The sequence below is a fragment of the Haliotis rubra genome, unplaced genomic scaffold, assembly GCF_003918875.1.
Source record: "Haliotis rubra isolate DU_JTF1 unplaced genomic scaffold, ASM391887v1 Scf45, whole genome shotgun sequence".
Lineage (NCBI taxonomy): Eukaryota > Metazoa > Mollusca > Gastropoda > Lepetellida > Haliotidae > Haliotis > Haliotis rubra.
The window spans coordinates 1,911,426-1,927,722 of record NW_025767135.1 but is presented as its reverse complement, the minus strand read 5'-3'; the positions used below and the strand labels follow the sequence as shown (position 1 = coordinate 1,927,722).

The 16,297-nt window shown below is 40.3% G+C and overlaps 2 protein-coding genes across 2 annotated transcripts; one reads left to right on the top strand and one right to left on the bottom strand.

Annotated features, from left to right (window-relative positions):
* Positions 1-799: 799 nt before the first annotated feature.
* LOC124289836 (NADP-dependent oxidoreductase domain-containing protein 1-like) lies at positions 800-7,578 on the bottom strand. Its single transcript, XM_046726511.1, has 5 exons — positions 7,348-7,578; positions 5,327-5,523; positions 4,058-4,399; positions 2,265-2,466; positions 800-1,556 (listed from the first exon to the last, which is right to left on the bottom strand). Exons 1-5 carry the CDS (start codon positions 7,569-7,571, stop codon positions 1,400-1,402), a joined length of 1,122 nt encoding a protein of 373 aa, XP_046582467.1. The 5' UTR covers positions 7,572-7,578; the 3' UTR covers positions 800-1,399.
* A 22-nt stretch (positions 7,579-7,600) lies between these two features.
* LOC124289837 (protein FAM50A-like) lies at positions 7,601-13,775 on the top strand. The gene is made up of 6 exons (XM_046726512.1): positions 7,601-7,655; positions 8,882-9,101; positions 9,997-10,136; positions 11,219-11,357; positions 12,313-12,382; positions 13,002-13,775. The coding sequence occupies exons 2-6, from the start codon at positions 8,909-8,911 to the stop codon at positions 13,510-13,512; spliced, it is 1,053 nt and encodes a 350-aa protein (XP_046582468.1). The 5' UTR covers positions 7,601-7,655; positions 8,882-8,908; the 3' UTR covers positions 13,513-13,775.
* Positions 13,776-16,297: the final 2,522 nt, after the last annotated feature.

The following is a 16,297-nucleotide window of genomic DNA, read 5'->3' as shown; positions in this document are numbered from 1 at the left end:
ACCCAAAATAGATTGTTATGAGTGTTTTTGTTATTTAAACATGGTGTAATGTATTATCTCATGTATTATCTCAGAGTGTCAGCTTCATGTTGTAGCAAAGTCAATTGCGAAGAATGCTGTAGATGTTCACGATGTTGATAGAGCTAAACATGGGCATAGTGCTGACAGACTCAGGGACCGTTAATAATTTATGGCTGGGGGGTGATGATGATTGTTATGGAGAAGCATGTACAATGTGAATGACCCCCCCCTTAAATTTATGGACAAAGTAAGTGACCCCCCTGCATGTTATGTACAAAGTCAATTCCCCCTTTTATTTTTAAAGCATGATTTAAAAATATTTTTGTACAAAATTGATGACCCCTCCTAGAAACGTGTACAAAATTGATGCCCCCCATACCTCCCCAGAACAAAAGAAAAATCCCCCCTAGCCATAAATTATGAACGGTCCCTAAGAGGCAAATTTGGGATTCAAATGCATGGTCCGTAATTTTTCCATAATGTGAGTGAGTGAGTGAGCAGCAATATACTGGTTGGGTACACCAGAACATCACATATTATACTGATGACGGGAAACTAATCCAGGCCTTTGGCAGGACAAATAAACTCTTTAACCACTAAGCTACGTCATCACCCTGTACTGTCAGAAATACAGAACTTGATGCACGCTTGAACTGAAGACCCCCAGACAAGCTAAGAATTGTATTTAGAGAGACCTCAGAGTTGAATCCACATATCATTGCTTTCTACAGACTGCTGGACACCCTCTCTCTTAACATAAAGACCATGACAACACAGCTCATTGTAACTGCTTAAAGATTTTATTCACTGAGGACAACATGGAAACAAAATATTGAATATGTTTTATCATCACACAACGACGCATAGTCTGTATGATTGTATGTTTATTACAAGACTATGATCAAGAGATTCATATCATTATCACAGATATAAATATCACTGCCATCAAACAAAATCTGGAGTAGCCTATCTTCAAGACAAGATATTTGGGCTCAACTTATTTTTGGCAAGTCCTTTAAGCTTACAGTGGGCTCTGCAGACCCATTTTCAGTATAGGGATACACAGTAAAATTAGTCTGGAATGAAATTGAAATTATGTGTCTGTCATTATGGAGTTTCGGTTTGAATCAAACATACCAAGACTTCTCATGTTCCAAACTTGGTATCTTAAATCATAATCACTTTCGAAAAAATGGTGGCAGTGATGTAAACAAATAATATACAATGTTCAGGCAAACATGTCTTGGTACAGGCATGTAAACAGTATCACAGATAAACTTCTCTTTTCAACAAAATCTGGTCCAGTTCTTTATCACATAAACTGAACCAATGAATCACTGTTGACTGTTGACTGTATTTCACAGCATTGTCCAACGGCTCACACTTGCCCATAAGCTTTAAGATGGACATACTGCTCGAACGCCTCCCAGTAGCGACTGGCAAATGCATGCTTCAGTTCCTCACTTTCAACAATCTTCTTCAAGGCTACAGTTGTGTTCTCCGAGATCTTGACAAGATCAAACCTTGGGAAGACCCTGGAAAAGTAAAAAAAAAGAGTTCATGTATGGCAAGACTTGCATTCTCTGTGTGAAGTTCATTAACATTAAAAAAGAAACAAAGCCAAACAAAGACTCTCTGGAGTGGACCAGTGTACAATATATAGCCATATTTATGCAATTGCATAGATATAAAAGGTATCAAAGTGATTCTATGTTACTGGCAAAGTGTCACAAAAAGTTTCATTTAATTTGACATTCATGAACCATGACATTTGCATGATTTGTTTTCTTCGGAAACTGACAAAAACGAAGAAGAAGAAGATTTTATACGCAAGGAATTTGTCCTGGGTTCCTGTGGCAAGTTTATGGCATGCAGAGGCGTAGCTACCATAATAAAAAAAAGCCCGGGCTTATACATAATTGTTGCTAAAAAGGCTGGGCAAGCCCTCAAAATCTAAATATGAAGCTTTGTAACATATCGGGCTTACACACACACACAAAAATGGCTTGCTATGCACCTGACATGTGGTTTCCTGAGATCATTTAAATTTATAAATTTCAAGACTCTGAGGTAATGTGAGATATACTGCCAGGGGGAATTGGTAAGGCATTTCAACATTGTGAGCCCTTGTACATCTTGGGTCCTTAAACTTTGAAACACAATACTCCCTGTAACGTATACTGCAACACAAAGTCCTGGTTTTCCTCTCGTATCTGCACAGAATATCAACTGTTCCCACTTACTTGTCACCATCCTCGTCGGACTTCTTGGTGAAGTGTTCCACCCTGAGTCTGTCATCAATAGGTTCCTTGTCTGTCTCCCCAAACAGCACCAGGTGCAGAGCATCCAGGGAGTCCTGTCTTCCCATCCCCAGACTTGAACACATGTTGAGGAAGGCGTACACCATCACGCCTCCAACGTGAGCAGGAGTGGATACAATACAATCTAAAACACAAGATGTCACACACCAACACTCACTAGAAGCATGCTTTATTGTTGTTAGGGACCTTTCATAATTTATGGCAAGGGGCAGGGTGATGATGATTTTTATGGAGAAGCAAGTACAATGTGAGTGACCCCCCTAAAATTTATTACAAAGTAAGTTACCTCCCCTGCATGTCATGTACAAAATCAATGACCCACTCTCCCCCTTCACATATTTTTAAAGCATAATTTTTTTATTTTTTTTGGGTACAAAATTTCCTTTTCCACCCACCTCCAAGTTAATGTGTACAAAATTGATGACCCCCACCTCCCCAGAGCAAAATGGGTGGGACACCCCCCTCAAATTAAAATCATCCTCACCCACCACTAGCCATAAATTATGAATGGTCCCTTAATATATCTTTTCATTTCTCTTAAATTATTCCACATGCCACACTTGAAGCTAATGCATATGCTTTAAGCATATGTTGATTATTATAACCCCGCTACAAAGTAACGGTTGTATATAGCGTTCATTCTGTCCTTCCGTCCCGAAACTTTGTCCGTAGCATATCTCTTAAAATTTACATGCTAGGTTCACCAAACTTCACACACATGTTAATCATTACCCATTGACGTGCCTTTTGCTGTTTTAAAGTTTTTTTCAGAATTTTGTTTTTTTTTGCTGTTTCCATGGAAACACGACTTAGTGCCAAATGTGTTTGATGGTTACCTGGCCACAGCATATCGAAACTATACATGCTAGGTTCACCAAACTTAATACACAAGTTAATCATGTCCCACAGATATGCCATGTGCTAAAAAATAACAATCTTCATCTACGTCCACTTCATTGTGTGCAACATGAGACAGTCAAGTTCAATTGTATGTCAGGTTTCCACGGAAAACACAAAAAAATCATGTTTCCATAAATTATTACTGTAATCAGTACATGGCAAAACTATTATCTAACATGTACATAAAGTTTAGTAGAGTCAAGGAGAAAGTCTTGTGAGCTGCTGATCCTTGTCACATTATATATATCAATATCAGTCATTTCCATGTCCCAAAGTGGGAAGTGGGGGTATGTGAGCTGTGCTCACTTCTACACTTGTTGCTTTCTACACATTTCCATGGTGCCTCTAGACTTTGTAATGTATCACCTTTTGAATGAGTGAATTGTGAGCCACAGTTGTGTCCCTTTGGCATGCCAGGAACTTGAAATTTGGATTCAAGTCCCTTATCAAGAACCTATTATCAAAGGTTTCTCAGCATATACCCAAGCTCGTTGGTTTCATCAATGTGGTATATGGCAGAGTCCTGCATCACTTTGAGTATCCTCCAATGTCAAGCTCATTCACTCATTCTTAAGAAATTTTATAGGGATTATAAGCAGTGGCTGTTACGTTACTGAAAACTGAAATAACAAATAGGGACTATTTTCAACACAATTACAGCTATCTAAATATAAATTATTATTATTATCTTTCTGTCATATATGCAAATAAGCTTGATAACTATCTGAATTTTATGATCACACTGAAACAGAACATACACATTTGAACATCTTATATCTTAAAAAGGTGTCTTCTTCATCCATTGAGTGATTTACCTGTTTTGTTGAAAGCAAAAGGACTTGTAGTTTCTACAGTTTCTTTAATCCCGAGAGCAGTGTTAATGTTTACAGAGTAATCCCAAGGTTTCTCACAGTTCTCAGCTTTGATGTCGCATTCCGGTTTAACTATATTGTCAATACCAAACAGCTGTTTGAGTTTGCGTGTCGAGACGCTGCTGGCAGTGCAGTAGATGATGCTGGAGGACGTCAAATACTCCTTCACCTCCTCCGCAACATCAGATAGCTGTGATGGCAGCACGCACACAAACACCAGGTGTACTGATGACGCCAGCTTCACATTATTATTGTAACACTCTGTACCACGACTTGCCAGATATTCTGGAAAAAAATAAAACATGTAATAGTGAGTGAGTGATTTTAACGCTGCTTTTAGCAATATTCTAGCAATAATATGGCGGGGGACACCAGAAATATGCTTCACACAACCTGGGCCTTCGGCGTGATGAGCTAACCCTTAAACCACTGGGCTACCCCACCATGTAATAGTTAAATGACAAGTCATTGTCAAACTTAAATTTATAAATTCTTCCAAACATACTGACCAATCATTCATGACATTTTAACATGCTCTGTATCAAAAAGTGAAACCTAAGGAACAGTTCATAATTTATGGCTGGGGGGTTGGGGGTGAGATGATGATTGTAAGTGGGGTCACCCATTTTGTTCTGGGGAGCTGGGGGGTGTCAGCAATTTTGTACACACATACTGGGGGTGGGGTCCAGCAATTTTGTACATACAAATATGTTTAAAATTATGCTTAGAAATTAGGGGTGTGTGTGTGTGTGTGTGTGTGTGTGTGTGTGTTAATTGATTTTGGACATGACATGCAGGGGGATCACTTATTTTGTACATAAATTTTAGGGTGTGTGTGTGTGTGTGCTCATTCACATTGTACATGCTTCTCCATAAAAATCATCATCACCTCCCCTAGCCATAAATTATGATCGGTCCCTAAATAAATAACATTTCTTGAACTCTCAGTTCTTATGGAAAGGGAAGATGAGAACTATATAAATCTTTTATGCATGCATTGAAAGGGACTCATATCGTCAATTCATGTATGGAGCCAAATGATCGAAAATGATGAGCAACATTACACAAATGCCAGAGGATAAGATGATGATAGAACAGAAAGTAGTCAAAGTGTAAAATAATTGACTATTTAGGTAATCCTGGCTTTATAATGTTGAATTCTGTACACCTAGTATATGGTTATCTACACAATCTACTTTTGCTAAAATGTACCAAGTGTTTCTGGTCTCCTGGTTGATATGTGTAGATCTGATGGGTTCATTCTGCCGTATGTCAGCAGACAGTGGGCAATCTGACTTCCCACATGACCACAGCCTATGATTCCAACTAGAAGAGGATCCTTGCAGTGGAAATCTTGTAGAATTCTTGTACTTCTTTTATGGGGACTTTTCAACTGATTCTTCATTTGTCTGAAAGGTAAATTTGAACGAAATGCTGACGTAACATGTTATATTTGGGATTACACTTTCTCAGTAACGTACAGATTATAGTCTTTTTGTTATTTTGAGTCAAACCCTCAGAGAGTCAGCGATCTAACCCATTCTGCCACTACAGCTTCAACAAAAATGGAAAAACCACTTTCTAAATGGCATTGTGTATTTATCAATACTTATGATTTAAAGATTACAATGATTGTATTTAGCTATTACTTTGTTTGAGAGAAACACGTATTCAAAGACTAACTGTTGATAGGTTATACTTGTCAGAGGGGTACAGAAAGTATGTTATCCAAACTACAAGTCGCTAGACTTTGTTTTTGGAAGCCTCTGAGGCTGTGTTGGTTAGATCACTGACTGTGATATCCCAAATGTAGCCATTGTTAAATAACATCCCATCATTCCAGTTCTAAAAACATTGCATGTGAATGTCAGGGGACAATATATACAATGCTGCGAGACTCGTATATCACAAAATGGAACTACTCCCGACTACCTTGTTGAGGTCATCTATCCATTCATTCCATGATTACACGTGTTCTTCCTCTATTCTTTGCATGCCCTGTTATTCCAAAGTAATGTTATGAGCATGGACTTTTGGGCTAATACCCTGGCGTCATGGGTTTCTGTGGTATTATGAAATTTACGACGATGAATATGATCGCTCATATTGCCAAGTCATATAAACATAATATAGTGTTAGACGACATACCTTTGTATCATTTAATGTCAATAAAACACTTTTGTCATTCTGAAGTTCATTGTTGTCCGTATCGGACGACAGGCGGCCATTGTGCACAAACTCTGGTGACGTCATATGTTTCCGTGGTATTTTCTTCAGATCAAATTACGGGCGCACAGCACATGTCACAATCTCACACGTTGTCAACAGCCAATCCGGGAGTGTCAATGTAGGTTTACAGTAATATCAAAGTTGATAAATTGTAATACAGTAAATGATTTTGTAGAATTAACACAATAGTCACATTTCTTCAGCATAAATTTCCAGTTCATAAAACATGTAGAGTTGATATGGATATGTGAAATGAAAAGTGAAAAAACAACTTAAGAGATGACCCTATCGGGCTTCTATAGTTTAAAAAATTGAGCTGGGATTCCCCCCTTAGGTCACCTGATTATTTTTATTGATGACATCAGCTAGCAGATGAGCGATGTTTGGAAAACTTTGAAGCTGAGTAAGTTTGATAGAAAATGTTTGCAAAGATCGTGCAAATATTGCATTACGTGCTAGACATAAAGTTGCATTAGATTTTAATAGTAGATGACTGTACGTACGCAAATTGATGAAAGTCTGAACATTTTTTGCTCAGAGAATTCCGATCAACTGATGAACGTAAACAATCGATAGGTGGCGCGATTTGGCGAGTGGCTCGTGAGAAATTATGTCATTAGAAAATACCACGGAAACGTAAGTACATATGACGGCATGGTATGGCGTAGTTCACAGGCCCATTATTGTTAGTAGTAACTTTGCACAGTGGTACTCTGCTCTACACACGTCCAACATGTAATTTATAAACACCAGAATCATTCTGCCATGAATATCTGATAGTTGGGCCATGGCCTATAGAAAGAAAACAAGTGGTCGAAAGCATGAGCACCAGTCTGGCCCCTTTAGTTCAGTCCATCCATTGAAAACTGGATTCACAGTAATCCGACCATATTTGGTCCTGTGTATGCACACACAGATATGATCACACTGTTATGATTTCCAGCATACCCTCTACCACTATATTTGGGAAAAGACAGTGTAACAAGTGCGTTTGTCAATCTCACCTTCCTTCATTCAAAATATCAACAAAGTATGTTGCTTGTGCACATAATGAAACGGCAATGGCATGTGACCTTGCTCTCAAAACAAGGAGTTTTCTTTCCTCTTCGCTTAGAGCGCTTTCAAATTGAAGAGTGTGTAAATTACGCGTAATATCGGTATTCGCATCATCGTTTTTCGCACTCAGGCGTGTTAACAACGCCATATTGTATCTATGTACGCCACGCATGCGCAATGTAAATATAAGCAAGTGCGCGATGCGTACGCAGATGTAGGCTATTCCGGTAAAAACTTCCGGTTTCTTTGAGTGACGGTGAGGATTGTTGAAAATATGAAAATTGTCTTAGTGTTTCCGCGTGAATCTGCTTCATTTCAGATGAAATCACGTTTCAGATACATTCTTTGTCGCCTTATTAACTGTTCTCATTGAGGAATAGGTTGAAGGCTTCTCAATTAGACTGTATACTCATTGTTACAGAGAATAGTTCAAGTGTTCCAGTTTTCGTGCGTTGTTTTGTTTAATCTGTATTTGCGTTCCTGATTCTTAAGACAGTATGTGTCATGTTCAAAGTAACATTTCGAGGGTTTTTTAATTCGTAACCGTAAATGGATGTCAAAGATGTTTCATTCGCATATCAGCGAGAGTTGCGCCCCCCTGTGCCATTTTGAAAAGCCCCCAAAATTAAATAAACCTATATTTCCAATGGTAGCCTGTCGGGTATGTCTTCTGTGAAGGGATCATAGGATGTTTTCCACTAAAATGGTTCCTGGACAGTCCATGAGTGCGTACCACGATGGACGGTTTCTTAAATATAATTGGACCATTTTGAGCGAGTGCTGCAGAGTTATCTCCCTTGCTGAGATACTAGCAAAAAATATCATTGTAATAATATTTCAAACTAAGTAAATACATTGAACATAAAGTAATCGTGAATAAATAATTATATTTGTTACCCTATCTTCATAAAAATATAGCAAAGGGATCCCCAAGTGTATTCATTGCAACCCTACTGATTGAATTGAATGGTCAATCTTTTTCAATCTTTACCATGTTTACAGTCAAGGTTCAACAATACCTTTGTGCTATTTGTTGTTCTTATTGAGTTATTCCACTTCTTGCTTCATTCAATTATCTGTGTCCACTTGTTATCGTTTACATGTTGTAATTTTAGCAACCATTGAACTTGGATGTGTACAGTGTAGTTTCTTTTGCCCAATGGTATGACGCCAATTTCAATCACCCCCCTAAACTTATTGAGTGAGCCAAATACTTCCTTCACATACTGTACCCATGAAGATCCAGGTTAGAATTGGTCTTTGGGAAACTCTTGCAGGTGTCAGGTGGTCAGGCTCGCTGACTTGTCATGTCGTCATTTTCCAGTGGTGTTGATCAGTGGTCATGATGTCAGTCACTAGACTGTCTACTGTCATATAGGTTGAATGTTACTGAGTGTGGCGTTGAACAACAAACAAACAAAAAAACCAAATGGTCTTAGCGTGTTTCGTATTGCTTTCTGATGCTTAATTTTATACCTGCAGAAGCACCATCATCACTGACAAAACAAAATGGCCACTTACAAAGGAGCGGCATCTGAAGCAGGGAGGGCTCAGATCCTCATGAAGAAAAGACAGAAAGAACAAGATGAAATAGAAGCAAAGAAGAAAAAGATTGAAGAGGAATTAAAAATTGGAAGCATAAACAACAAATTTGCCGCCCATTATGATGCTGTAGAACAGACTCTCAAGTCCAACACTATAGGTACATTAGATGGCTTTGCTTTGTTTTACATGACTTAGATCAGACATTGTTAAATCATCCAACTAAATGTGCCTATTATTATTATGGTGTTGTTTATTTTAAAATTGACAAACTTTATGGATAACAACTTCTATATTAAAGGAGTGCGACGTTTCGATACAGATTCTTGTACCGTTGTCAAGCAGGAATGTAACATACAGTGGTGGCAAAGTATAAACACTGAGTGTAACAAAGAAAACAAGATAACAAGGTAATTAACACAACAGGGTGGGCTTAGAGGTGATGAAGCCAGTGGGTAGACAATGGGGGAAGGCATAGATGTACAAATGAAAAGGGGGTAGTTTAAACAAGGAGGAGATGTTTATACAGCTGATTGGGTTTGGTGGAGGAGTGCATCATAAGCAGATGGAATGTAATATCCTTGATCTCGATTGATGGTAGGCTTATGGCGTTTGATATGAATGGCTTCGGTGAGTTTTCGTTTGGTGAAGTCCTTTTGGTTGTTGGCCAGAATGGACTGACATCACCATTCTGGCCAACAATCAAACCCAACAACAAAAATGGCATAAAAGTCCAGTAGTTTCAGCATGTTCAGTTGGTACCTGTCATCAATATTATTTGATTTAGATCATAATAAATTATTGTAATGGAGAAATATGGTAGACTATAGCTGGTGGATGCACTTTCACTTGTAACACAAATGTGACAAAAAAATTATGTTTTTTAATTTTGAAGAAGAAATTACTCTTTGATCCTGTTGAACGGTTGGCGCTAATAATGCAATGATTTACATTGTGCAACTTGTTTTGCTGGGTACAGCTACACAGTTCAGATCATAGTTTTCATGGCTCATGTAAGAGGTGGTTTCAGGCGATGTGTGTTTGTATGTTGCTAGGTCTCGTGACTTTGGACGAGATGCGAGCAAAACAGGAGAGTGTGGTCAAGGAGAGGGAGAAACAGTTGGCCAAGAAAAATGCAGAGGCACGAGTAATTGAACAACAGAAGGAGGACAAGAAACGAAAGGAACAGAGAAAAGTAGGAGAGTTACCATGGTTACTGATAGAAATAATATGCGGTGATGATGGAGAGATAGATGAAGTTTATGAGCGTCATCCCCTTATGGTCAACAAATGTCCAGTCATTTATCTCAGATTCTGTGCTACATGCCCTTAAGTATCACACTGGGACAAAATTGATATTTTGTTAAAAGTTAAAAGGTATTTTAGCAGTGCATTTAGCACTCTTCCTCTCCACTGGTCTGTTATCAGTGAAATTCAAGTTTCATCTACAACACCATATAAACATCGTTAATATTTGAAAATAAATTTGGAAAATCTGACTGACATTTGCTGCAGATTGGGAGACAAATATGGGCCTGTCAGCAGGTTTAGATAAACCTGTGATTTCTATATGGTTAATTTAACCCTTAATTCCTTACTAATTCCTTTGTGTCTAAAATTAAATAAAATTAGCCTGAATGTGTTGTGGCATTATCATTAATGATGATTAGTGTTTGTAAATGTGATAAATGTGCATTGAAATTTGCATTATGCCTTTGGTGATTTTTGGGTCAACATTTTTATCCTTCTTACCTGATGCTTGTCATAAGAGCTGACGAAACTGCAGATGGTTATCATTTTTATTCTTTGTTAATGCTATCAACCCTCAGTTTGCCTGGTCAGGGACCCATGAAGATCTGGGTTAGAATTGATCTTCAGTAACCCATGCTTGTCGTTAGGCGACTAACGGGATCGGGTGGTCAGGTTCGCTGACTTGGTTGACACATGTCATCATATCCCAATTGCGTAGGTCAGAGATAGTGTAATCCAAACGAAAGCACTGATACTGTTCAAATTAAGATATTTCAAAGCGGCACAATATTATTCTCCATGAAGTAACAGAAACAGAAAATCCACTATCATATGCCAGTTGGTGTACTAAATAAATTCACGTTTCCTGAAATTGAATATACTTTCAGGTGTTTATTATAGAAAACAATGACAAAAGTGTCATCATAAATAACATGATAACGTGTATCCCAGATCAGAGGTGAAGATGAACTTGAACACCGCCATGTGCTACAGTGGCTTCAGAATCCTTTCTTCTATTGTTGACAGATAACAATGTTGTCATTCGACCCTGAGGAAGATCAGGATGATGATGAAGACGATGAGGAAGAAGAGGAAGAAGAGCCTCAATCTGCTCTGGAACTCCCACCATCTATAGTTCTAGACAAGAGCAAGAAGAGGAGATTAGGTAGGGCTCATGATGTCGTTGAGGTCAATGTCCCACTTGCAAAATTCACCAATATAGGAACCCATAGGAACACCTTGTTTCTTCTTCACCCGTGAAGATCTGGGTAAAACTGGTCTTCAGCAACCCATGCTTGCCGTAAGAGGCGACTAACAGGATCGGGTGGTCAGGCTCACTGACTTAATAGCTGACACATATCACTGTATCACAAATGTGTAGATTCATGCTCGTGGTGTTGATCACCGGACTGTCTGGTCCAGACTAGATTATTTACAGATCGCTGCCTTGTAGATGAAATATTGCTGAGTGCAGCATTAAACAACAAATGAACAAACCAGTGTTGTTACTTCCAGTCAGGGTTGTGATTTTGTTCTTCTGTACTTAAGTTGAGTGGTCAGGCAGGGCTATTCACTTGAACTGGAACTAAATTTGTCTGTTCCTGTGTTCACAAAATGTGTGTTAATGTGTGGGTGGATGTTGACAGGTGTTAATGTGTGGGTGGATGTTGACAGGTGTTAATGTGTGTGTAGGGATGTAAACAGGTGTGTGTGTGTGTGGGCATGCGTGTGTGTGTGGATGTGGACAGCGTGCATGCGGTACATGTGCAGGTGTTAATGTTAATGTGTTAGTGTGTGTGTGTGGACAGGTGTTAATGTGTGTGTGGATGTGTCAGTGTGTTAGTGTGTGTGTGTGTGTGTGTGTGTGTGTGTGTGTGTGTGGACAGGTGTTAATGTGTGTGGATGTGGTCATGTGTTAATGCATGTGTGGATGTGGACAGGTGTTAGTGTATGTCTGGATGTGGACAGGTGACAATGTGTGGGTGAATGTGGATAGGTGTTAATGTGTGTGTGAATGTTGACAGGTATGAACCCGGAGGTGGACACCAGCTTCCTACCTGACAGGTGTTAATGTGTGTGTGGATGTTGATAGGTGTTAATGTGTGTGTGGATGTTGACAGGTATGAACCCGGAGGTGGACACCAGCTTCCTACCTGACAGAGACAGAGATGAGGAGGAAAACAAGATGAGGTAAATCACTCACTCACTCAAGAGAGGCCATCACATTGGCCATTGATTATCTTGTTTCAACTATAAACGAACCTACTGGAGTCAAAAATTAAATAAATACATAAAAGATATGTTTAGGAGAAATTTATGTCTAATTTCTGATCAGTGTTTTTTTTTTTTGTGTGTGAACATTTTACATAATTAAACACATGAATTAATTTTCTCTCACTGATATATTGACTTGCTTACTCAATGTGACACATTAACAAACACTCCCTAACACACTGACTCCATATGAAAGCCATCAACTCAGTCTCTGTCATCGTAACCCAGTTGCATAGATTGATGATCATGCCGTTGTCTGGTCCAGACTCGATTATTTACAGACTGCTGCCATATAGCTGGAATATTGCTGAGTGCAACTTAAAATGAAAAACCAAACTAAGCCACTCTGTGTAAGACTGACTCGCTGTACGGGCAGGGGGGTAGCATAATGGTTAAAGCATTTGCTCGTTGCGCCAAAGACCCACATGGGTACAATGTGTGAAGCCCATTTCTGGTGTGATATTGCTGGAATATTGCTAAAAGCGGCGTAAAACCATACTTACTCACTCATTCACTTATTTGCTGTACATTGCAGGGAACAGCTGCAACAGGAGTGGGAAGAGAAGCAGGCAAAGATCAAGAACGAGGAGATCGACATCACCTACAGCTACTGGGACGGCTCAGGACATCGGCGACAGGTACGCATGAAGAAGGGCAACAGCATACAGCAGTTCCTGCAGAAGTGCCTGGAGAATCTGCGTCGAGAGTTCAACGACCTGAAGTCCATCACAGTAGACCAGCTGATGTACGTCAAGGAGGACCTCATCATTCCACACCATTACCTATTCTATGACTTTATCGTCACAAAGGCGAGAGGGAAGAGCGGAGCTTTGTTTAGTTTTGACGTTCATGAAGATGTTCGAATGGTGAGTGATGCTCGAGTAGAGAAGGATGAATCCCATGCAGGGAAGGTTTGTCTCAGAAGCTGGTATGAGAGGAACAAGCACATCTTCCCTGCAAGTCGATGGGAACCGTATGACCCAGAGAAAAAGTGGGATTCTTATTCTATTTCCGACAAAAATGCTGCCAAGATTACTGTGAAGTAGAAATTCAATTATCATACCAAACTTACTACCACAGGAGATATCACTTGTGAGAACTGTATGATCCAGTCAAAAAGTGGGATTCGTGTTCTATTTCTGACAAAAATGCTGCCAATATTACAGCGAAGTAGAGAATCGGTTATCTTCCCCTCAGGAGATGCCAATTGTGTGATATCAACCACTACAAGAAAATTGCATCGCCATGCATTGCAGATGGTTGGGACACTATTGGTTTCCATGACAACACAATAAAATAAGATCACAAATCTCTGCCACTGAAACTAGTTAGCCCTACCTTTTTCACTCAAAACACTGGTGATTACTGCTTAGAAACTGACAAAGTTGAAAGAATTATCTCATCCTCATATCTTTTGTCAATAAAGATTTATCACATCATCTGTTCCATCTCTTTCAAAAGGTAATCGGGCTTAGTCTAGTGGTTAAAGCGCTAATAAAGATTTGAACACATCAATATGTGAAGCATCCCTGTCCCACAAAGTGATCTCATTCAAAAGGTAATCGTAACTCCCATACTTTAACATAAGCTTACGATCCTTGAAGCACAAAGATCTCTCTGTGGCATGGGGCCCTCAGCCTTTTGACTTGTGAGGATGTATTTCTTGTCAGAAGAGACAAGGCTGATATTCTATGTCAAGTCAGTGTTACTGTAATGAATATAAGAACTAGTGGTCCTTGGTCAACATGTTTGGAGATGTGTTAATATGTCTACAGTATGTGTGTTCCTACTTGTCTTGTCAGTAATCTGTAAATGTAGGTTTACAGGGTCCTATTTATGTTTATGAGAATATTTATAAGCTGCTTTACTGCAAAAATGTCCAAGTTATGGACAATGACATGACTGGATCGACTGGAGTTTTATTAAAGTGAATTTCAGTTTCAATAAATTTGCAGTGTGTATGGTAAAGCAGTTCTTGTTTAGGAACATTTCATTTGAGCGAATTGTTAGAACAATGTTCATAGTCATGCATATACATATACAGATCAACATTAAACATGGTCTCATCAAACCGCTTGTGCTGTTGTGCATTGATGTTGTTATTCTATCATCAGTTGGCCAATTTTTGGTGGTTAGCAACAACCGGTAGTCATTTGAGCAGGAGTTCGTTCATGCCGTAGCAACTCGTCAAAGCAAAAATGAATCGTTTGTTTGTTTGTAGAGGGACTACTTGATTTAACAATGATAAACACTCCTGGTGCCGATGTAGATGCATCACTTTGACTGTCATTGAAATTTGGTTTTGAAACAATATACAGCATGTGAAGTACGTCTTCTTTATAGCTCTGGGCATATTTCCTTAAAAATAATGCCTTTGGCAACTGATGAACTTTGAATGACTTTGTGATGTGTAGATAAGGTCAAAGGCCCTGTCAGCATTCTTGGTGACCCGTGAAGGTCCGGGTTAGAATATCTTCAGTAACCCATGCTTGTCGTAAGAGGTGACTCACGGGATCGGGTGGTCAGATCTGACTTGGTTGACACATGTCATCTGTTCCCATTTGCGCAGATCAATGCTCATGCTGTTGATCACTGGATTGTCTGGTCCAGACTCGATTATTTACAGACTGCCGCCATATAGCTGGAATATTGCTGAGTGCGGCGTAAAAGTCAGCTCACTCCCGCTAGAGTTAGTGAGCTGGGTTTGATGTTGCTATGAACAGTTTTATGGCTGGGTCAGCGTGGTGTGGGAGGAAAGTCGGAAGTGATGCAGGTCCCAGTAATGTTATGGCTGGGTCAGCGTGGTGGGAGGAAAGTCGGAAGTGATGCAGGTCCCAGTAATGTTATGGCTGGGTCAGCGTGGTGTGGGAGGAAAGTCGGAAGTGATGCAGGTCCCAGTAATGTTATGGCTGGGTCAGCGTGGTGTGGGAGGAAAGTCGGAAGTGATGCAGGTCCCAGTAATGTTATGGCTGGGTCAGCGTGGTGTGGGAGGAAAGTCGAAGTGATGCAGGTCCCAGTAATGTTATGTTACGGCTGGGTCAGCGTGGTGTGGGAGGAAAGTCGGAAGTGATGCAGGTCCCAGTAATGTTATGGCTGGGTCAGCGTGGTGTGGGAGAGGTCCGAAGTGATGCAGGTCCCAGTAATGTTATGGCTGGGTCAGCGTGGTGTGGGAGGATGTGATGCAAGTGATGTTATGCAAAGGAAAGTCGAAGTGATGCAGGTCCCAGTAATGTTATGGCTGGGTCAGCGTGGCGTGGGAGGAAAGTCGGAAGTGATGCAGGTCCCAGTAATGTTATGGCTGGGTCAGCGTGGTGTGGGAGGAAAGTCGGAAGTGATGCAGGTCCCAGTAATGTTATGGCTGGGTCAGCGTGGTGTGTGGGAGAAAGTCCCAGTAGTGATGCAGGTCCCAGTAATGTTATGGCTGGGTCAGCGTGGCGTGGGAGGAAAGTCGGCGGAAGTGATGCAGGTCCCAGTAATGTTATGGCTGGGTCAGCGTGGTGTGGGAGGAAAGTCGGAAGTGATGCAGGTCCCAGTAATGTTATGGCTGGGTCAGCGTGGTGTGGGAGGAAAGTCGGAAGTGATGCAGGTCCCAGTAATGTTATGGCTGGGTCAGCGTGGTGTGGGAGGAAAGTCGGAAGTGATGCAGGTCCCAGTAATGTTATGGCTGGGTCAGCGTGGTGTGGGAGGAAAGTCGAAGTGATGCAGGTCCCAGTAATGTTATGGCTGGGTCAGCGTGGTGTGGGAGGAAAGTCGGAAGTGATGCAGGTCCCAGTAATGTTATGGCTGGGTCAGCGTGGGCGTGGGAGGAAAGTCGGAAGTGATGCAGGTCCC